Source organism: Onthophagus taurus, chromosome 7 (genome assembly GCF_036711975.1).
Source record: "Onthophagus taurus isolate NC chromosome 7, IU_Otau_3.0, whole genome shotgun sequence".
Lineage (NCBI taxonomy): Eukaryota > Metazoa > Arthropoda > Insecta > Coleoptera > Scarabaeidae > Onthophagus > Onthophagus taurus.
In genome coordinates, this window is record NC_091972.1 from 7,255,593 (window position 1) to 7,278,998 (window position 23,406).

The 23,406-nt window shown below is 33.0% G+C and overlaps 2 protein-coding genes across 12 annotated transcripts in view; both read left to right on the forward strand.

Moving 5' to 3' along the window:
- Positions 1 to 12,616, forward strand: part of LOC111422834 (zinc finger SWIM domain-containing protein 5-like) — a 71,001-nt gene extending 58,385 nt beyond the window's left edge. Inside the window, exons 1-13 of one of the 3 annotated variants that reach the window (XM_023056080.2) lie at positions 1,076 to 1,699; positions 2,077 to 2,188; positions 2,644 to 2,771; positions 3,274 to 3,566; positions 3,634 to 3,784; positions 4,100 to 4,257; positions 4,312 to 4,562; positions 4,621 to 4,757; positions 4,814 to 5,185; positions 5,251 to 5,429; positions 5,489 to 6,325; positions 6,389 to 6,607; positions 9,926 to 12,616. In XM_023056080.2, the coding sequence (XP_022911848.2) occupies positions 1,690 to 1,699; positions 2,077 to 2,188; positions 2,644 to 2,771; positions 3,274 to 3,566; positions 3,634 to 3,784; positions 4,100 to 4,257; positions 4,312 to 4,562; positions 4,621 to 4,757; positions 4,814 to 5,185; positions 5,251 to 5,429; positions 5,489 to 6,325; positions 6,389 to 6,607; positions 9,926 to 10,438 (3,360 nt within the window). In that variant the 5' untranslated portion in view covers positions 1,076 to 1,689 and the 3' untranslated portion in view covers positions 10,439 to 12,616. Of the gene's footprint in view, positions 1 to 1,075; positions 1,700 to 2,076; positions 2,189 to 2,643; positions 2,772 to 3,273; positions 3,567 to 3,633; positions 3,785 to 4,099; positions 4,258 to 4,311; positions 4,563 to 4,620; positions 4,758 to 4,813; positions 5,186 to 5,250; positions 5,430 to 5,488; positions 6,326 to 6,388; positions 6,608 to 9,925 lie in introns of those variants that run through there. The other 2 variants (XM_023056078.2, XM_071197243.1) reach the window with 2 other exon arrangements.
- Positions 12,617 to 15,637: 3,021 nt separating this feature from the next.
- Positions 15,638 to 23,185, forward strand: LOC111422835 (uncharacterized). 9 transcript variants are annotated; one of them, XM_023056082.2, is made up of 11 exons: positions 15,638 to 15,839; positions 16,370 to 16,477; positions 16,654 to 16,770; positions 20,892 to 21,056; positions 21,128 to 21,241; positions 21,302 to 21,515; positions 21,575 to 21,663; positions 21,717 to 21,911; positions 21,968 to 22,188; positions 22,384 to 22,642; positions 22,897 to 23,185. In XM_023056082.2, the coding sequence occupies exons 1-11, from the start codon at positions 15,747 to 15,749 to the stop codon at positions 23,056 to 23,058; spliced, it is 1,737 nt and encodes a 578-aa protein (XP_022911850.1). In that variant the 5' UTR covers positions 15,638 to 15,746; the 3' UTR covers positions 23,059 to 23,185. The 9 variants fall into 9 exon arrangements, with proteins under 9 accessions (XP_022911850.1, XP_022911849.1, XP_071054427.1 ...); XM_071198327.1 differs by lacking the exon at positions 16,654 to 16,770 and adding exons at positions 15,889 to 15,960; positions 16,062 to 16,305 and having other exon boundaries at positions 15,752 to 15,839; positions 21,968 to 22,642; XM_023056081.2 differs by having other exon boundaries at positions 21,968 to 22,642.
- Positions 23,186 to 23,406: the final 221 nt, after the last annotated feature.

The following is a 23,406-nucleotide window of genomic DNA, read 5'->3' on the forward strand; positions in this document are numbered from 1 at the left end:
ACAATCTAACGCTAAATAACAATTAAAAGTAGAACTAACATTAGACCTAGAACTAGAAACATTCGGGTTTAGCCGCACGTCTCTTAAGACGGCTAAACCCGAATGATTCTAGTTCTAGGTCTTGTGATAGTTTCAATGCAAAACTGGAACTAACACTAGACCGAGAACTAGAAACATTCGGATTTAGCCGCACATCTCTCAAGACGGTTAAACCCGAATGATTCTGGTTCTAGGTCTTGTGTTAGTTCTAGTTTTAGTTCAATAAAAATATGCAACATAGCGATATTTTATGCTAACTAGTGCTACCTACCACCTACCATTTTAAGAGAGGTACGGCTAAACGGAATGTTTCTAGATCTAGGTCTAGTGTTAGTTCTAGTTCTAGTGTTAGTCTAGTTTTATTTGTTATTCAGCTCTAGATGGTTGTATATTTTTATTGGGCTATAACGGACACTGCTTTCCTCGTATTGATCCGTTATATCGAGGTTTTACTGTAATGTCAAATTATATTGACATACATATGTTGCATTTTATGTGGGACAAAGTGTACGTCCTGGTTATGGAAATGTATTTTTAAATATTGCATCTTAAGTGAAATTCACTGAATAACACACACACTAAACATGAAACTTATTTCATAATCATCTCGTTATGTTAATGAACAAACTATTATTTTAATTCGATGTCACAATACATCCATATAGCTCCTAAAGAATAACTGTAATTAGAAATCCCAATGTAGGTAGTTTACGATTAGATTGTTGATGAAATTTGAGCATTAATAAGTATAACTAACGTTTTGGTATGCTTGGCATTTATCTAATTAAGCAGCTAATTTAATAATTATATTCATAAAGGGTCATAACTGTTCCAAAACAATTTTAAGCTTTTGCTTTATTTCCAAAAAAATGTCTACGAACAACACCTGTTGTGCGTATTCTGTATTTTAAAAATTCTTTGCAACTTGGAATACTTTTAAAACCAACCGTTTTTCCTATAACACGTAATTGAATAGTTTATTACGAAGAGTGAGTAATGTGCAGAGATACTACAGTCCCGATGGAGAGATTGTAGTGGATTGAATACTTGTTGACTCAGTCGCATAGCAGTAGCTTAGCAGATTTATCCCCTCTCCTGCAATCTGAATCGCCGTTGTTGGTTCTCGGACTTTTGCTATATCAAGTCGCGGCTGTCTGTATGTTGTTGTGGGACGTTTGCTTCGTTCGTGCGTGCAGGTATAAACAAAGTTAGCCTTGAGATTCCGTGCAGGAGGCGTTGACGGTGGAATTGGAAGGGGGACCCCGGGTGAAGGCGGTGGGGTGACCTAGACCCAGTCAGACCGGCCGAGCGACGCGACGCTGCCACTGAATTAAAGGGGAAGTGAGAGAAGAGCGACGCAGCAGAAGTGGAACGAACGAACGATAGACTTTCCTCCTCGTGGTTCTGCTCTTTGCACTCAGATCCTTCCTTTTCCTCTTACTCTTCTTTCTCTCTTTTAGGGAGCAACAGCATCGTGTTGGAGTGGAACCGTACGTTTTCGAGGTTGAGTCGTCTTCATATGACAATTGAATTGAATTTCATGCGCGATTTTCGTTCTCCTGGTGGGGATGCAAGAGGGAGGGGAGTTAAGTTTACTTAATACTTTGACTGTACTTTGACTGAGAGGTCGATGTCTTGGGATGCTGATGAATGTTAATCAGTACGTTGATCCTTTCGTTTAAATACACGCAATATGCATTCTTTTAACACGAATCAGCGTTTTTAGGTATTTTAACGTGGGATTTATACAGGAAATGATTTTTTTTTTATTCATGGGTTAAACAACTTGTTAACCCGAACCATACGTGTCGTATACAGGAACTAACTTAAGAAATAAATTGGTTGCCCCACATAAGTTAATTTGCTTAAAAACACTTCCTAACCACATCCATCTAACTGTTCCTAGTCCTTATTATTTATTCCTTCCTATTTCTTATTCGCTTGGTTTGTAATTTCTAACTTTCATGATATCAATTAAGCTAAATCCGTTATGGCTCCAACACTATTTCTTGAAGTTAATAGATATTTTTTTTGCAGGATTCCATTTGAGTGGTGTAGTGACGGCGTGCAGGATGTCGCCTCCGCCGACGCTCCCCTGTGGCGCGCCAGAGCCCCATCAGAAGTTCAAAGTATCCGTCAGCTTCGACAGGTAAGCATCCTGCGGGGAGAACCATGAATATTCCATCAGCACCACGACGGGGACCCGAATTTTTGAATAGTTCATTGTTACTTCACTCGCACGGTTTAATTGTTAGTCCGCGCGGGTGTCGTTCTTTTTGTTGCCACTTTTAATAAGCAGCGGGACACAAAAAAAAGAAAACCGATTCTACACTCTTTTGCTTCTAATTAAATATATTTGAATTCTTGAAAATTGTGACATAAAATATATTGAAAAATTTTTCTTCTCCCTCGTTATTTTTCTGCCGTCGGAGCAAATTGATACAGGATCCACCGCTTTTGTGTGTCCTTAGTTCCCCGCCCTAACTGTGGAGTAGAAAAGGAGCCATATTACGTCTTCCTTTTTATTGCCATTATTCGCCGTCACAACGGACAAGAGTATATAGGGAGGCACCGCCCGTTAAAGTTTTGATGTCCCCTTTTCAGGTGCAAGATAACATCGGTGACCTGCAGCTGCGAAACGAAGGATATCTTCTGGTGCCAGCACGTTGTCGCCTTATCGCTGTACAGGATACGAAATGCAGAGAGTGTACGACTGCGTGTTCCCATTTCAGGTAAAACGAATTCTTTTTTTTTCTTATCTAGAATAGGAAATAATCTTGGATAAAATCAATTTTATTAGCATTAAGTTAAAAGTATTTTTTTGGGGAATTGGGTGGGCGGATAGATTTACGATGGATAATTGTGAAAAAGTTGAGAACGGGGTGGAGAAACCGTAGTGGGGATGAAAGGTGGTCCCCTTCCTGTGCCTCCACCAACTTGGCTAACATGGAGATGTCGGCGAACTTTGCCGAGCCGTGCCGATCAATAGTACAGGAAGGCGTAATATTACAATTTTACGGCGAAAGTTGATAGTTTTTACGTTCTTCTCCCCCTCTCGGAACGACCGACCTCGGTCAAAAGGGCGCCGGTAATACGAAATCGTTACCTCGCGCGCTACGCCCTCACAGTTTTGTCAATAGATTTTACTCTGAAATTGCTTTTATCTCAAGAGTTTTATTTTTCAAACCTAAAAATGTATAAGTTTTTAATTAAATTAATTTTTTTTTTCATTAGAAACCCTTCTGCAAATGGATAGACAACAATTACAAAAATTCGTTCAGTACCTTATTTCCGAACATCACACGGAAGTATTACCGACGGCACAAAAATTAGCGGACGAAATCCTTCAACAACGATCGGAAATCAATCAGATACCGGGTGCCCCAGATCCAACCGCCGGAGCATCCGCAGACGACGATCACTCGTGGCATCTCGACGAAGAACAAGTCTGCGAACAAGTCAAGTCGTATTTATCGCAAGGATCGTATTATAACGCCAATAAGCAATTAAATTCGTTATTTTCTAAAGTATGATCAAATAAAATATAAATTCGAATCATTTCTTTACACAATTCTTTTTATTATTAATGTTTAGGTTAGGGAAATGTTGAGGGCGCAAGATTCGAACGGTGCTAGAATGTTAACGCTTATTACCGAACAATTTCTTTCCGATCCTAGATTACAAATGTGGAAAAATCAGGGCACTCCCATGACAGATAAATGTCGTCAATTATGGGATCAGTTAGGTACTTAATGATTATAAAACTTATACAGTGTCGTTGTCCTTTTAACTTGTGATAAGTGAGTTGAAAATCCTGCACTTTATTTTCAAGGTCATAACTATCTTTATAAAAGGTGCTTTATACTTTGGATTGTTTGAACGAATCGAAAATGCTAACCAAAATATTAGAATAGGAAAGATTCAAACAATAGGTGACCTTGAAAATATATTTTAAAAGAACTGAAATCATTCTCGATTTTCAAATATTCACTTCGCACAAATTAAAAAGTACACCTCCGTATACATAAAAACGTTTTAATAAAATCATATCTTTATTTAGGTTCTCTTTGGGTGTGTATAGTTTTAAATCCAAATTGTACCCAACATGAAAAACAACAATGGAAAATGTTATTGGAGAAATGGACTAAAATCGATGTGTGTCCACCTGAAGATCCTGATTTTAGGTTACAACAAGCTAACCATCCATCTAGATACTCTGTAATTAAGTTTATTATATAAAAATAAGAGTGAATCTGATTTTTGAAATTTTAGTATGGTAGGGATAGAGATCGTGATAGATACCACAATGAAAGGGAACGGTATGCGGATCGGGATAGGGAAAGAAGAGAAAGAAGGGAGAGGGATAGAGACAGAGGAAGGCCTGTATATGACTCTTCCAGCAGCTCCGACGATGACGACAACGATTCCAGTTCGTATAGCCATCGGAATAGCAAACGTCTTCGATTATCAGGGAATAATTCTAAGTCACATACTTCTGTATTACCTAGAACAGTATTTCATAGGTAGATAATTCAAAATTTTAAACTTTTCTTTGCTTAAATCAATAATTTTTACTTCTAGAGCTTTAGATGCTGTTGGAATGTCTTGGGATAACATGCATCTAAAAAACATTTTATCCAGTGATACTTATTGTTCTCACGTTCCTGACAATTCCAGGTCCGGTAGCTTTAATTCACAAGGTCAACCATTATGGCATGGTAAACATAAAAGAATTAACGCCACCATAAACTTTCTAAACAACATTTTTCTTTAGAATCAATACCATTATGTGCAGCTCGTGTTGATTCTTTAAGATCTCACGGTCACATGGAAGCAGCCTTACGCTTAGCAGTTTCAGTAGTAAGAACGATGAAACAACAACAATTAGCCGCTCAACGACAATGGCACGAATCGCAACAAGTAGCGAGTACAAGTAACAAACCACCACCTCCACCGTGCAAACCGTGTACATCAAGGTGTAGCGGTCAATGTACGGCTGTTTGTTCAACGACAAACGTAAATGCTCCGACGAATACGGATGGTTGGGTTGGACATCCCCTCGATCCAATCGGGTGTCTTTTCGACACTTTAGCCGATGCATCAATCGTACCGGAGGATCAAAGGCCTCGAACGCCCAGTTATTTAGGTAGGTTATAAAAATCGTATACGTGCTCTGGATGTGTCGATTGTAATATGTATAATGTATTAAAGGCGCTATTTCAGATTTAGTCAACATGGATGATCAACATGGAAACATCAGACCAAGGTATCATCATGTACCAGTTATTGGATCGAGGGATCGAGCTGAAACGTATCTTACCTTAGCTTTTGAAGTTGCATTAATTGGATTAGGTCAACAGAGGATGATGCCTATTGGATTATATGCACAAGTAAGTTAATAAAAGTTAATCAAAAACTTTCTAATACTTATTCGATTATGATTTTATAGGAGAAATCGTGTAAACAAGAAGATCGTTTAATAGCAAAACTCCAAGAAATAGAATTAGATAACAGTTTAGTAGCTGTACTTCGAAGACAAGCAATTATTCTATTAGAAGGTGGTCCAACAAGCGGATTAGGCATAGGGATTCATCCCGAAAGCGTTCCAATGCACACCTTCGCTCGGTTTTTGTTCCTTTCTTTATTAAACTATTATCCAGACCTCGCATATGAAGTAGGATTACGCGCAATGCGTTTACCATTATTAGAAGATAGAGAAGACTCTGATGATCCAATGGGTGCAAACTCGTCAAGTCCGTTATTAATTCCTCGATCTTCGCCGAGATGGTTCACCTTAGGACACATCGAAACCCAACAGTGTACGCTAAGCTCGACGATGTTGAGTGCTGCGAAAGGCGAAGTGATGCGATTAAGGACGGTACTCGAATCATCACAAAAACACATCCATAGTTCGTCGCATTTGTTCAAATTGGCGCAAGATGCGTTTCGATTCGCAACACCTGAAAATGGACCTAGACATCCAACGCTTTTAAGTGTTGCCTTCGAACTTGGTTTGCAAGTGATGCGAATGACACTTGCCTCTTTAAACTGGAGGCGACGGGAAATGGTTCGGTGGCTTGTTACCTGCGCAACGGAAGTCGGAGTTGACTCGCTTATTTTAATCATGCAAAATTGGTTCCAATTTTTTACACCAACGGAAGCCACGGGTCCTGTTGCAACCACTATTATGTCGCATAGTACTATTATGCGATTAAACTTAACGTTTTCACAACAAGAAGAACTATCTGCTTGTGCGAGGACTTTAGCATTACAATGTGCTACAAAGGTAAAAATAAAATAATTAAAAAAATGGTGATTGTAATAATTTCTTGGTTTTAATTTATTATAGGACCCTCCAAATTGTGCCTTGAACGCGTTAACCCTTTGTGAAAATGAACCTTTAGCCTTTGAAACTGCTTACCAGGTCGTTGTGGAAGCCGCATCGCATATTATGACTTCTTCACAATTATTTACAATCGCACGGTATATGGAACATCGTGGATATCCTCCAAGAGCTTATAAGCTAGCCATGTTAGCAATGAAAAATGTACATTTGGCATATAATCAGGTAATAATCATTTAAAAAATAAAAATCTTTATTAGTAGATTAGATCTTTTCTAGGTTAAATTCTGCAATTTGAGAGTATTTCAGAGTTTATTTATCCCCTGTGTCATTTCGTTGACATTTGAGTTATCAAAATAAAACTTAGGTATCTGTAAAGCACAGTTTATCAGTTTGCTTCCTGTTTCAATCTTATCACAACTACAATAAATCACTAAATAATAAACATGACTCATCACAGATACGTCAAATGTTCATAATTGTTCATATTTTCGTCGATTTTAGTTTTCAGATATTTTGGAAGTACTTTAGACTTATTTGATTCAATGATGTAAGGCGATTCAAAGTTGAACAAAGATCTTATCATAGTAGATTAGAGCTTTATCTCTCAAATAATTTCTTATTAGATATTCATTGATTTTTAAATATATTTCATGTCCCTAGTCATTGCATGCCCTCACAGCAAAAATATTAATATCCAATAGAATCTTGACTAATTCTAATGAATATTAGTGTTTCCTCATATTTCTGCCAATTTACCATAGTAAATGTATTCCGTTATTGTACTTTTTGATGTTTATATAAATCCTAATTAGTAAATGTAGTTCCTTTTATACATGGAAGTGCTTGCTGTTTAATGTGTCCAAAGATTTCTTTCCGACCATATGATTGTGTTATGATAAAGTTAAACCTATTGCGCTTTGAGTTTGAGCACTTGTTTCTGTATATACAGTGGCGAACAAAAGTTTACATACAGAAAAGTATGCAGAAAATTAGTATTACGGTGTGATTAGAGATATTTACTTATTCACAAAAAAGAACAAAACACAAATCGCTCAACAGCTACATACTAAAAATTCAACAAATAATACCAAAATTAATAGGACAAAAGTTTACATACACAGTAGTTTTTAACTATAAATAAATTATTATGTCCATGTAACGACCGTTTTTAAAACTAAATATTTCGTTGACCTTTCATGAGCTTCTATGACAGCACGCAGGCGTCATGGCATTGAAGCAACTAAGTTTGTTGTCTTTTCTGCTGTTATTTTAACCCAAGATTCGACTAACGGAGATTTCAGTGTTTTCGCATCTATGATTTTGTGCTGCCGGATCTTACGTTCAGCTAAATTTCCACATGCCAATTAGCTGGCGCCAGAAGTTGTTTCCACATAAATGTGGTAGTCCAAATTTGCTCCTTGGAACTGCACACGTTATTAACAATAAAAAGCGAAAAAATATCGCTGGGTTAGATCGTGGATTGCACGTAGAAATAACCTAGGTGCTTCTAGTACTTTAATTAGAGAATTATGCCATGAAGACCAGGAAGCATTTTTTAATCATTTAAGAATGACTGAAGAGAGTTTTAAGTTTTTGTTGAGGCAAGTATCCTCTAAAATACAAAAACAACATACGCATATGAGTGATGCCATTCCAGCTCACATAAAACTGCAAGCAACTTTAAGATTTTTGACCTCTGGAGATATTTCCACAGCTCAGTGTAGAAACCAATTAGCCACAGAATACGTCAGCTGATGCTGCACTTCTGCATGAATTTAAAACTTTATGGATTCAATTGTATGCGCATTGCGTATACTTCGTATTTTTGCTTTTGCCGAGGTTTCGTCAAAATTAGGAACCGTTTTCTTCATAATTTCAACTATCCTTCTGACAGCTTCATTTCGTGCTAGTCATTCCTTATATTGTGGAATTTTCTGATTCCACAAACAAAGATATTATTCGTACGTTTCTAGAGATAGAACTGTTTGTTCTGATGTCAATTTTTTGAACGGTTTATTACCGGATTTGTGCATTTTAGTTGGACGAACACGTTAATAGTTACACGTTTTCTTTATAAACACTGTTACTGGCGCCAAAAAGTAGAAGTAGCGTCAACTTTATTGGCGCTATGATTACTGGCACCAATTTAATGGCGCCAGTGTTGTTTGGCTATTTCCACATGCAAATGAACTGGCGCCAGTAATCTGTGCATGAATAATATGGACACTGAGTTTTCGAAAAGCTTCTCAACATCGTCGATTGGATTCAAATCCGCATCATATTGCGGATTATTGCCTTGTTGGAATAGCCAGTGATCCTCGAGGAGCAAACTTTTCACTAATGGCTTCAAATTTTGTTCTAAAATACTTTTATATTTATACCAATCTATAATTCCATAAATGAATGCCAGTTTTCCTACACCAGATGCTGCTATCGCATCCCAAATCAAATTTTTCAATTCCATCGCCGTGTTTCGTTTCCACCAAATGTTTGCCCGACCATCATTTCCAAAAAGGTTGTACGTCGACTCGTCAGTAAACAAAACCTTGGACCAGAAATCCAATTCCTTGTCGATATGAGATTGAGCAAATTTTAGTCGAAAACGGCGATTCTTTCTGAAATCATCGGTTTTCTTTGGAGTGTCCTGCTGAAAAATCCATTATTGCGTAAAATTTTTTGTATGGTTCTTGGATGTACAGACTTATTCTTATTAGATGTAGTCGCGATATGGTCAGTTAATTTTGGTGCGCTAACTCTAAGGTTTTTGTTTACTTCTTTTAATATGGAGCTAATATCTCTTCTAGAAAGTTCTTTGGCCAGCCAGTAACCATTGTAATTTTTGACGATAGTCTGGACAGTTGCTCAGCTGTGATTAACAATTTTGACAATTTCGCTGTAAGATTAGATTTTCGCAGTTAGAATAGTGACGAAACACAAACTAAATAATATTAACTAGATCTGTAATCCCTACTGAATTAAGAAAATAGATAACGCAATGCCAGCTACTTTATGCAACTTTTGTCATAACTTTTGTCGTGTTAGTTTTTGCATTGTATGTTGAATTTTTATTATGTGGCTATTGAGTGATTTGTTTTTTGTTGTAAATAAGTAAGTATCTGTAATCACACTGTAATACTAATTTTCTATTATCTTATTATGCTTTACAAAAACCTCATAATTTAATGCTGTATGTAGACTTTTGTGCGTCACTATATCTCTTATTCTCTCTGTCAATTGTCCCTCAATCCCCTTCTTCTTATGTACTCCCACAAGTTGAAGCCTCAATCATGTCGGTAATCTCGATAAAACCTTCCAAGGTTTAAAGAACATATAAGTAAGTGAACTCTACCAATTTTTTAGTTAAACTCAAAAACAAACCAAATATCACCTTTATTTTATATCACATTAAAGCATTGTCTCAAAAAAGTCTTTGGTTTCCTTATCTGATATTTTACTCTTTACATATAGTGTTATTTTGATTACTAATTGATTGCTTTAATATGTTTATTAATAGTTTATTCTAATTTATTAATTTTTTAGGATACACATCCGGCAATAAACGACATTCATTGGGCGTGCGCATTAAGTCATTCATTAGGTAAAACCGAATTAGCGAATATGATACCGCTCCTGGTAAAAAACGTACAATGCGCAACAGTTTTATCGGATATCTTGGGTAGATGTAGTATGACAGCACCAGGAATGTCTTGTCCACATCCGCCACCCCTTGATACAGGTGTTAAACATCATGCACATCCTCATCGAAGTCGAGGTTGCACCCCAAGCTTAAAAGCCCTATCTTATGACCGAGCACCGTTACGACAACTATTAGAGGCTGCTATTGCGGCTTATATTAATACAACACATTCGCGACTTACCCATATCTCACCAAGACACTATGGAGATTTCATAGATTTCTTAACGAAAGCTCGAGATACGTTTATTTTGGCCCAAGACGGTCACACACAGTTCACGCAATTAATAGAAAACATGAAAGTCGCTTATAAAGGAAAGAAGAAGTTAATGTTTTTGGTGAGAGAACGGTTCGGCTGATATTTTTTTAAAAAATACTATTTTTAGGTGTTTTTTTACTTGTACAGAAAAATAATGACGATGATTTTGTAATTTATGTATCTAATTGTAATTTATTTATTTGATTCTTTATTAGGATATTTTTTATCTTATTATTTTTCTACGGATTATTGTTCTTTTTATTGGAGATATGATCAAAAAAAATTTATAAAAAAAAACGCTCCACTTAAGCTTTAAACAATTTTTTTCTTTATTAATTATACTTACTAAAAGTGTACATAATCAAATAGATTTAAAACGAAAAAATAATTAAAAAAGTATAGCGGTATTTTTTTCTCTTATAATAACGGACAATATAATGAGATTTTTCCAGGTTATTTTAATTATTTAATAATTTAGGCTTTTTTTTTATTTTAAACCATTGTTTTTCGTTCTTTTTAATGTAGACTGAAAGTATTTAAACGGGTTATTTGAAAATTATACACAATTAACTGTATAAAAAGATTTTTATGAGGTATATACAGGGTGATTTGCGTTAAATTTTTTGCATTCAAGTAAATCATCCTATATAATTAACATCTATATGATATTTTGAAGTTTTATTGGGTCGTTTTTGAAACACCGTTTTTTTATAATTTTTTGAGTGCAATACTAAAATAAAATAAATTCTTTGTTATCTTAATACAAAAATTGTTAAAACCTCAATTAAAAGAACTTAATTAATTTTTAAATCACCCCGTTTAAATCTTAATTAATAAGGTATTGAAATTTTATTGGATCTCACACGTTTCGTTTTAGTATTATTTATAATTAATTTTTTATTCGTAAAAACCTATCGATAGATTTGTAAAAAAAATATCCATAAAAAAGGAGTTTTTTAGAAACGGACGCATATTTTAATTTTTTTTAATCGCTTAATTATTCATTGAAAGAAAAATCTTGTATAATTTAAAAGTTCAGTGTAAACTAATTTGTAAAACAGAATTTTTGTTATTTGTTTTATTTTTTCTCTTTTTTACCAAAGATTGTTAATTGTATAGTATTTATGTATATATACCACATGCGAGAAATGTAAGATACATTCTCGAATAAAAAATACAAGTATGTAAAAACAAACATTTTCAGTTGACAAGAAAAATTCGCGATAAATTTTTTTTATTAATTTTCGGTTCTAACAGAAACTTCTTGTCAACTGACTACAAAAAAATAAGGTAAAATGCTTCCTGTTATAATACAGTATATCTATAAGTACAAAGTAAATACAGTTGACCAAGTCGGCAATTTGAAAAAAAAAAAAATAAATAAAACATGTCGACTTTTTTTTAATTCCACGAGCTACCTCTCCGAAGTGTTAAAAAAAGAAAAATTAATTAAGTTTTTTCGTTTTCGCCAACATGACAAATAACAACAACACAAGAAACATTCAAACAAATAATACGCTATAATATACTCTGAATTATAATAAAAAAATTTGACTGATTCCTTTTTGCCGACAAATTAAAAAAAGAAAAGCAAAAGAAAAATCAAATATTTACCCGAAAAAGTTACGCTAAGTGCTAAAAAATTGTTTAAATTAAAAAAAAACAAGACAAAAAATACAATAACTAAAAATAAAAAGGTAAGAGTTCGCGTTCAAATAGATTAACAAAAATAAAAATAAAAACAAATTTTTTATTTGTTTATTAATAATCTGTGATTACGACAATTTACCGTTTGCTGTTATATTTTTGTGTTCGATTATTTTAAAATATGAAACAAAAACGAAAAAAATAAACTACATTCTTTGTTTCTAAAAACGTTTCAGTTTCTTTTTTTTTAAGTTCTTTGTAATATTATCTTTTTAATTAATAACTATTATAATTAATAAAAAATCGTGTAAATATACGTCTTAGATCTTTCGGCCCGATAAATGAATACGTTTCCATTCCATTAATTTCTTGTAAATTTGTTGTTTTTCTTTTTGAAATATTATTTCTCTTATACATTTTACTTGTAATAAAAAAACTAGTTAGAAAAACCATTGTACATATTGCCAAAAAAAATAAAACTTAGGTCATTAATTTGTTAAAAAAAAGAAAATAATTAATAATAATAATAACGGAAACAATTGCAATCAATCGTTGCATTCAGTCTGTCTGTGTGTATGAATAATTTATGATTATTTTTATGAATAAATTAAAAAAAAATATTTGTAATTGATTTTTTTGTGTTTTATTTCATCAATTTAACAATATACGTAATAATATAACTTCATCTATCTAGCTATCAACATACACCAAATTAAACTCGAGTTAATCTGAATAGTCATAAATAATTAAGTTATTAGAGCTTTACGGAAGAACTTACGGGATAATAATAAAGATGTCACAATTTGGCACAAAACGCTCGCAATGTTAGGGTAAAATGAACGTCTAAGCCAAGTATAAATCTTCTCTAAGAACTTAATATGGGTAAGATATAGAGGGGGGCGTAACGACATGTTAAAAAGGACGCGAGCGGTACAACACTTGAGTTGGAAAAATAAAATGTTGAAACTACTAGATTTTGGTATTTCTATAGTAACAATTTTGAATATCCATATGTATGTACAGTGTGTTAATTAATTATGTATGACGTCATCATTGCAAGTATGCAACCAATATCACAGAATTGGCATACTGGTCGGGTACGATAATTAATTAACACACTGTATGATGGCTATGACATTATGGGAAGTCCCGAATCTATATCGATATGGAACAAACACCACGCAATTATGTGTTCGTTTTACTTCGATATGAACTCGACTAAAAACCGCAAATACAGTGATGAATATAATAAACATAGTTTGTTGCTATACCCAAAAATGATATCGACCAGCCGCAGTGTGTTATTTGTTACGAAGTGTTAAGCAATGATGCCATGAGACCTTATCGTCTGGAGCGACATTTGTCAACAAAACATAGTGCGTTAAAGGATAAACCAGAGGAGTTTTTTGCTGCCAAATCTACAAGCTTGAAACGCATTAAATTACATAGTACTGGATTTGCTCAGTCAACTGAAAAGGCGCTTGAAGCTTCGTGAAGACCAAGAAAAGCCACATTATTTGTGAAACACTTATCAAACCTTGCTTGTTAAAAGCCACTGAAAAATATTCACAAATACCTTTTCTGATAATATTGTGAAACGTCATATCGATGATATGGCCGCAGACAGAAAAATTCAAGTAGTGGATGTCGTGAAAGAATCAAAGTTTTCCCAATGCGAAACAATCAAAGATAAAATGCTGTTTTCCACAGAGTTAACGATAATTTCAAAAGCAATTGATATAATGACAGCTATCTCTGCATTTTTTGACAATTTATGAACTCTCATGGCAAAAGTTGATTCGTACAGTTGGTCAAAGAAAAAAATCCTAATGTAACCGTTTTATACACCGTCAAGCTGTGACGACTAAAACATTTTCAAACGAATTACAAACATGTTTTAAAATTATGCATTGAAATTGTCAATTATGTTAAAAAAAAGTGCGTTAAACACCTGACTTTTTAAAGTCTTTTGAGAAGATTTGAGCACAGAACATTAATTTTGTTTTTAGAAACCCAATTACCCAACTGAACTCTATGTTGTCAAACCATTTGCAGCACCTCACTGATGAATTCAAGCGTTACTTCTCTAACTCGTGCGATAATAACATTTATAAGTTGGTCACGGATCCTTTTATATTAAAATAGATGAGCTACCAGAAACAATACAAGAGCAAATTTTGGATATTAAAAATGATTCTACTGCGAAATATGATTTTGAGAAGATGGATAAGTCACTATTTTGAGTAAAATATCTCAAAGTTCATCCCAGTATAGCAGAACAAGGGCTGCAACTGTATTTATCTTATTTTAGCACCTATTTGTGCAAAATAGCTATTCAACCTAGAATTGGAAAAATTTTCAAAAGTATGCAAGCTCACTCATCTCATTGATTAAACACATGTATCTGAAAAAGTGTTCTATTGTAATAAAACTTTTACGAAATATGTAGTATGTTTTTTGTAGTTATATTATTACACCTATTACAAATTTACCGCAAGGGGGGCCTACTATTATGATTTTAGGTAATAGGGAGGCGTGATAAAAAAAAAACTGATTATGAATTGCTTTTTAATGCAATGTAGGTTTGTGAAAGGTGTAAAATGCAAGCGTGTAAAAAAATGAATTAAAAATCAATTTAGAATCGAGGTCAATGCCTAGATGCCAACTAAACACTTAAGACTTCAAGTGCAAAACATAACTTGTAGAGAATAAACGGTTTCTTGAATAGCCAGTTTGGATAAAATCTGAATCTACTGCAAATCGAAACAGTACGTTATGAAACTTGATTCGGTTTCATTCATCAACATGTTAAAATGTGGAAAAAAGGCAATTCATTTGACGAATAATTGTCTCAAATACAAGTTTATCAGAAATTTTACAAACAGGCATTTACGCCTTACCATTTAATTGTATTTATTTTAGATGTTACTAAAGCAAAATATAAACTGACGAAGGAAGAGTAAAACGAAACTATGAGCACACTTAGGGATATGTACGCTAATACTTGATTACTAACACTAATCTAATAGTTAAGCTAGAGGCGAAAATGGAACCATTTTCTGCAAAGAAATTGTATCCATTGGTACTGCTTTGCAAAAGAACCTTCCTGATATTGAGAAACTTCTTCCAACATTAAAACAATTTTCATGTGTTGTTTGTTCTTCAGCTTCAATAGAGAGAGGTATTCACAACATTTGGGATCGTCCACGCCAATATGTGCAACAAATGAGGAGTAGAAAAGTTTAAAAATGACAAAGTGAAAATTAATTAAAACCAATGAAAATTTACATAGAAGTACAATAATAATTTCCGTTTCATACAAAGTTTTTAAATCACCTGTATATAACATGGTAAACACTGTGTATAGTTTATTGAATGACATTTGTAATACATTGATGTTTTGTAACAACCTCAAAAGTGACATCTTACCGTAATTGGATTTAAAGTCTTTAATCTCCTCAAAACTTTAAAAACGTCATAAATACAATTTTATTAATCTTATTAAAGTTGCTGCTTAATACTTTTTTTGAGTACGTATTAGGTACGTATATTAAGATAAAATTAATAAATTAGCTTCTAAAATAATTTAATTATTAAAGTAGATAAAGTAGGTAACTGTCGATATTACATTTAAAAAGAAGTTCATATGTTTTGTTTTGACATTTTCAAGTTTGTTTTTAAAAGCGTTCACTTTTGAACGTCATTTATTAATTTTGTTTGTCGCGAATGAATAATTTTCGTTTGATTTTTGCCCATGTAAAATGGATTTTGATTTAAAAGAAATAAAAGAGTATCAAAAAGTATTGTTGGCTGAAGAAAAAAAGAGGTTAGGATTATCGACCGTTGAAAATCAGGTATAAATATAATAGAATCGATTTTATATCAAATAACAATTTAGGATAGATTTTTTTCTTTAAAATGTAGGTCAAAGTTGTTTTTGGAAGTTAATTTGGCGACTGTGACGTTACTATAAGGGTGGGTAGGTTTAAAATAATTTTCACTTACCACATTGCTTTTAATTTTATTGATGTAACCACCACTAATTTTCCGTTTGGTTGACTTCTAATCGTTTCTAGTGTTATTTTTTTCTATTATTATTTACTGACGTTCTGAGAATAGGAGTGTCCAAGGCATCTGACCTTGTTATTTATTGATTATTTCAACCACCCCCCTGGTTCTGACAGAAGAGCAGAGAACAGAATCAGTTCTTCTCTCATTTTGTCCTTGTCCCTATAATATGCACTCATCTCGTGTTTAATTTTGTACAAATTGCATGCTTTTCTTTAGTCCCAAAACAGTTATTTTATTACTTTAACAAAGGTTTGTATGGATTTTTTTATTTTTTACAATTCCATATTTTCACTTTCCATTTTGTTTACTTTAGTTTAATCCAAGTGAAGATCCAAATGTGCCACCAGCCAAAAATATAAATGAAACCGACAGAAATGGGGGTATAAATGAATTAATTTTATCACCAAATGTTAAAAAGCAGGTAATTATTCTTTTTCAATTAGTTATTTGCAAGAATTTCCTGTTTTTAATTAATTTTATAATAGTGTAGTTATTGATCCTTTTTCTCTTTTGATCAGTAGTGAGAAAACATTTTTATTTTTACGATTGAAATATTTTTTGATTTTTTGTTTCTTTCTTTTTCTCTTAAATTTTTAGAACGTTGAGGTAGTCGAAAGGCTTGATTTAAGTTGCAAAGATGGCTCGTTAGACGAAAGGAAACAATCGTTTATTGATAGAATTATTCATTCTGAAAATCCCTTATCTTTTAGATCGGTAAGCATGAGAACATTATTTTTAGTACTCAGTAAAAGATTTTTTTTATGCTTGAGTATGCAATTTAAAAAATAAATTTAACAACCAACTTCAAAAAAAACATTAAAATTTAACTAAGGTGAGTTATAAAGAAAGGTGAAATCTAAATTGGAGATTTTACAAAGGTTCCAAAATATGATTTTAAATAAATCAAATCAATTTAAAATAATTAAACCCCAATTTTAGATAGTTATTGGGTTAAACCCCAAGATGCAGTATTAATTTAAAGCTTTACATGTTTCTGATTGATTTATATCTTTAATTCAAGCTGAACATGGTCAAAAAATAAAGAAAGGAAATTCTCTTACTACATTGGAAAGGAAAAACATTATAGGTGTGATTCTGTCTTACTAACTAACAATCAACCAGAAACCAATTCCAATAGTGGTTTATGATTAATCCAATCTACACTCCGAATGACAAGAAAGTAGAAAATATGGTTTATTTGTTAATATTGCAAAAAAATAAACATATTTCTTGTTGTGCAAAGATCAACATGAGAAAATTTTTACTTATTTCATTTTGATATCTTTTGCATATTAACAATTAAATCAGGAAACTTCCTCATATCCACAATATGTACACATGGTCAAATTAAGAATTGTAAACATTTATTTTTGGTTTTGAAATTACAATGCAAGCATAGCAAACGTTATGTCTTTGAGAAAATATATGAAATATAATATCAAATTTACAAAACATACTGAGTTCAAAATTCTATTCAAATTTTATGACTATGATATGGTGATTATGACGTGGTACAGAAGAAGAGCAAATTTCTGAAAAGCTCACTGAAGGGTCGAGATATTGATGCTTTCTTAATTGACTGTTTTGACCTCATATATAGTTTTGTAGTTATTTACATAAACTTCGTCTTTAATATTAATCGAGCTATAAAATAAGGGGTAAGATCAGAAGAATATGCACACTTCTTAATTTGAAGATTATTATTTAGAAGTTACTAAAGCTTTAGTGATTTACTACTTAGGTTAGTTATCAATGAAAACCATCTACATGGATATTCGAGATTCGATATCATTCTTTATTTTTTTAAAAGACAATGAAAAATACGATGAATTAACATTTAAGGCAATTGAGATCCTTTTAGAGGTATTCTACATACAGGGTGTCTCACGTAACTGGTTCGTTAAAACTTTTTCAGGTTCCATTATTCGTAGAGATTTTAAATTTTGGTAGCATGGGTTGTTCATTCGGAACGTTCGATTTAAAATATTTTCAAGACGGCCGCCACTTCCGGTCTAGCGGAAGTAGACCATAACTTCGTTATTTTAAATGGAATGCTATAGTTTTTATTACACCGTTTAATTGTATGTAAAAGAAATAGGTTGACTTTGATAAAAGTTATTGGTACCTAGCGTTTTTCGTTTTCGAATTATTTTGGTTTTAAGCTTTTTTTTGGTAAATTTCAACATGGTCTTTAAAACCCCATATCTCAGCCAACGTTCATTCAAAAAAGGTCTACATTGGCACGATTACTCTTCAGATGTAGATTTGTTAAAACATGTACGAAATGCAGGTTTTTTTTATTAGAAAACTATGGAATTTTGACTGTTTTTGGTCCATGTTTGTATTATTGTTGTCATTAGTTACATTTGACGACGGGTTTAAGTCATTGGCAAACATCATGGCAGATTATTCCAACGCTATTTGAATTGATTTGATATTTTTATTAATAAATAAGTTATAGCCATTTATTCTTTTAATTGGAAAATTGTTCAGGTAGTATGCTATGGAAACAATTGATAGATACGTTTGGTTATGACAGCTTATGGCAAACTATGTTTCGTTTTGTTTCTAATTAACGTTGATTGAGGTTTTGCAAATTATAATCAATATGAATTTTTCTAATCAATAAAAGCGTGATATCATTAAATGTTACATTTTATGTTATAAAAATACAATACAAGCTGCAGAACAGTATTTTGATCGTAACTAGCCTTTCTACCTACTTTGAAGAGGCTGATAATTTGGGTCCATACCCGCTCAAATTATTTCTTTCTGTAGACTAACTAAAAATGCAAGACAGAAGTAAATGTATTAGCTCGAATCCATCAAGATGCATCGCTTTCAACACAAGTGGCATCTGAAGCAGGCACGTAGTGTCTTAAGAGACCTAAAAAAGCATAGATTTCATTCATATAAAATGGCAGTTTCACAAACACTACCCCCAGATGACTACAAGTAGAATATTGTACGTGGTTTATTAGCATATGTGAAACATTTATGGATGCAGGAAAATCCGCACCATATTCAAGAGAGGAGACTTCAAGTTAAGTTTGGATGTAATGTTTGGTGCGATGTCATTTGTTCAAGAATGCTTGGTCTGTACATTTTTTATAATACGTTAAACGGAGATCGTTATCTTTACTTTCTACAGAACGAGTTCAATAACATGTTGGATGAATTGCTCTTGCAGACACGTTATTTGCTTAAATGGTTTCAACACGATGGGGCACCACCACTTAATAAGCTAGCGGTACGAAATCATGGAAACTTACGTTTGTAAACGTATCTAACAATTGTTTCCATAGCATACTACCTGTTTGCATTTTAAAAGAATAATGGCTATAATTTATTTATTAATAAAAATATCCATATCATTAGAATCGTTGAGAAAAGGTCTTTTTTATAAAGTCCTGACCAACTATGGTTTCGATTAGAAAAATTACTAGTTTGTGTCATAATTCAAAAATTATTGCTTAAATAAAAAAATCAGTTAGACTGCTTTATTAAACATATAGTACCCTACAAATTTTTCCTTTACACATTTTTGCTAAAATCAATAATAGCGGAGCCATAGGTATCTAACGACATAACAAAAAAACGGGTTTTTCGAGATATCTAATTAATAATAAGCCATGCATTTCATCCAAAAAACAAAAAGCTTATTAAATTGAGTTCATGAAACTGTAATGCTTTCCCTATTTAATCGTCTCTCTATCTCCGCTAGTTTTCGAGATCTCCATACTAAACATGGAAAAAAACTCACCCTGTATTATTAGCATTATGATGGAAAATAATGTTTTTAAATCGATGCACATAATTTATTTTGACTGTTCTACGCAGTTCCAGCAAAATATCAAAGAATGTGTTTTACATAGTAAGATTTAAAAAAATGAGCAATGACTGCCTGAATGAGAAAAGAAAAGTTGAGTTAGGTCAGTTATATTTTGAAACTCTAATTATAACGTGAAGCGCGAAGAAAAGTTAGGATAGGTCAGTTTTGTTTCCACCTGTCAATTAACCCGGAAAAAAATATTTGGCAATATCCATCTTTGGTAATAAGAGATATTCGCGTTTGTCGTTTTCGCAATTTTTCTGCTTCAAATAATGAAAACAAAAAACGATAGGTTTTTGTTTGGAGTTTTCGGCATTTGGATCTCGAAAAACGAGATTATGACTTGTATGCGGACAACGAATTTGGGCTCCTCGTAGAAAGTATTTTTATGTAATTTAAACCATCTTCAACATTCACATTAAAAAAATTTAAAATGATGATTATTAACCTCCTCTAATTTCAGTAAATGTATCAAATTGCAAATAACATTTAAGTTTATTGTTTTTAAGTGTCTAAATATCCATTATTGTTCTAAAATGAGACTCTGTTAAGCCAAAGATCACATCACTAATTCCTTATAGTAAATTGTCATATTTTGGTGCCTAGAATTTCTTGGATTCTCAATTTTTTATGACTTACCTATATTTAAAACGTTAATTTAACATTTTAACCCTTTACCATAATTTGATATTACACACTAAATCGTTATCTTGAACTAAAATATAAAAAAAAACATTAAACACTTCTTAAGGAGTCAATATAACATTCTTTTTTGTAACTTCTTATTCTGTTTTAGTTATTATATCGTTTTTAATTGATTTTTTTAATTTAAAGGGTTAATGTTAACTGAAATTTTAATTTTTATTATGAAATTGGTTAAAAATTATTTAAAATAAACATTGATAATATTATGTAGAAACATTTGTTATTACTAAATTTTACTTTGTACTTACTCTTTATTAAGTTTTGCTGATCATTTTTCATGTTTTGTTTATAAAAATAGGATGATAGCAATAAAGGTGCGATGTTTCGTTGGGGTGAATACAGCCCCAACAATCCACAATTACGCGTAACGACGGCACCTTACTTAGGATTCGGAGAGCACGAACAAAGAAAGTTACTTTTGCAACAACAACGACAGGCAGATTATAAAGAACACTTAAATAACGTAAAAAAAATATGATACAATGTGTCTTAATTTTTATTTTTCAATTACACATTTTCTTTAAATTTTTTTAGCAAAATGAAAATTTAAAAAATTCGTCGAAACGTTTATTGTATGAAAGTAAACTTATTTCATCCGGGCAAACGAAATCTGTACAAACAGATATTCAAGATATTAATAATTCATTGGTAAGTTAAGTTAATACAGAATAAAATTTACAAATAAAGAGTGAAATTTTTATTTATTAGTTTTCGTATAGTTGTGAATCGAGTCAGGCTTCCAAAGAATGTACTCCTTCTGACAGCAATCATTCTGATAAAGAAAACCACCAATTGTATGGTAACGCTAATGAACAACGAATAGATCAGAGACTGACAAGTGATCAAAATTTGGAGTTGCAAGCAGCAAATATGGATAAACCAAGAAGTATTTTATCAAATAGAAGAACTCAAACACCCACAGGTAAAATATGTATTAAAAATATAGGCAAAAAACAATAAAGGGAGTAATTTATGTTTTAGATCATTTATTATCTGATTATAATCATGGGTATGGAACAAGTTGCTTAGATGGATTTAGTTACCATGATAGGATTGACGTTGCTCAACGTGTAAGCTTTTAGTTTTTTTTTTAAATTATGATTCTAATGTGTTTTTTTTATAGGAGCGTTTAAAACGTGAGGCTTACCAACAAGAGCTCCGAATGCAAATAGAGGAGAAAAGGAGATTGGTCGAACTTCGTGAGGAACAGGAAAGGATCGAACAAGAACGTGAAAATCGAAGGTTAGAACAACAATTAATTCGGATGCAAGAGGAACAAATCAGAGAGGAACAGATACGTGCAATACGAGATGAACAGGTAATAAAAAAATAATTCAATTATCACTTTAATATATGAATTTTGTTATTTTTTAGTCTCGAAGAACTACAGATGAGTTCCTACGTCGCCAACAAGACCTCCAGCTGCGTTCGAGTTTTCGCAAACGTTACGAGTCCGAGAGCAGCCCACTAAGTCTTCGAAACACCAACGTTGCCTCAAAACTGTCCCATTATTCTCCGCCGGTATCCCGTCGTAGTCAACATCACTCGTATACCCTTCCATCCTCGTCATCCTCCTATCCAGGAACCTCACCCAGGTACGGTACGTTACCATCGCGTTACGAATCGATGGCAGCGCGTCGCGACGCCCTTAATCGTATGGACCTTCTCGGTGCTTATCACGATCCGATCAATAATTGCGCCGTCGCCACCAATTCCGATTATAGTAGATTTAGTCGTTTCGATTCGTTGAGTAGAATAGATGCGTTAAAACACCAGGACATGTTGAATAGGTTGGAAACGTTGAGCGTTGGCGATGCGTTTGGTCGTGATGTACAGCAGAGGAGGCATAGTGCCACGCAACAAGATCTAAGCGCGATCCGTAAGAGTCCAAAAATGCAGCGCAGGAGTAGTTCTAGTCGATTGGATGATCCACTGCCCACGCCCGTACTTAAAGCGCACTCACCCGTCGCAAGGGAACTTAAAAACTCTATCGCCGTTAATTCTTCTAGTAGACCAGACGTTTTTAGACGTTATGAAGATAAATGGAATGTAAGAGAAAATATACAAGCAAATTTACTTTCTTCTCTATTTTTTAAGTGATACAAACTTATTTTAAACGACATAAAAAGGAACTTTTAAAGTATGTTGGTATTATCTTCTTCTTAAGGTTAACTTAATTAGAAGATGGTACTGACAAACATAAGAGGGCTGTCACGCTAGCTAAGATTCATTAAATTTTATGCATACTTTGATTAAAATTGAAAATTTTATCACATCAATTTATTGCTTATTTATTTTTTTAGAAAGGTTTAGTGAATCACGGTGATTCTTATACGGACGGTCACAGTAGAAGCATCCTAACGCAGCTTGGTACCATGCGCATGCAGCTGCAGAAGGAGCAGCTAAGAATGGACGAAACGTTACGCCAGCGCAGTTCACAATCTAAGGCTGTTAACTTCCATTAAAAAGATACCAACAACCTGTTCACAAGTTCAAATAGTTTTTATATATAATATTGTTAGATACGTATTTATATTTCTGAAATAGTCTATACTAATTATGTTGAGGAAATATATTGCTAACATTCAAAAAGTCGTTTTATTTATTTAAAGTAAGATATGTTATTATCTCTTCTTCTTTCTCTTCCACAGCAAGACCCTTGAGCAACTACATAGTCTTCCCTGGACTGGCTGCAATCTGCTTCACTACCTCTTCCTATGTTGCTCTTGATCTCATCTGTCCCATTTGTGTCTGACTAAAAAAATTATTGGGAATTATTGGCTGCATATTGAGCTCTTCTCGATTACGGCTGT

Coding starts and splice junctions, on each gene's coding strand:
- LOC111422835 (XM_023056081.2), top strand. CDS start 15,747: ATGGATTTTGATTTAAAAGAAATAAAAGAGTATCAAAAAGTATTGTTG. Junction 21,057..21,127: donor ATAAAGAACACTTAAATAAC/GTAAAAAAAATA, acceptor AAATTTTTTTAG/CAAAATGAAAATTTAAAAAA. Junction 21,242..21,301: donor AAGATATTAATAATTCATTG/GTAAGTTAAGTT, acceptor TTTATTTATTAG/TTTTCGTATAGTTGTGAATC.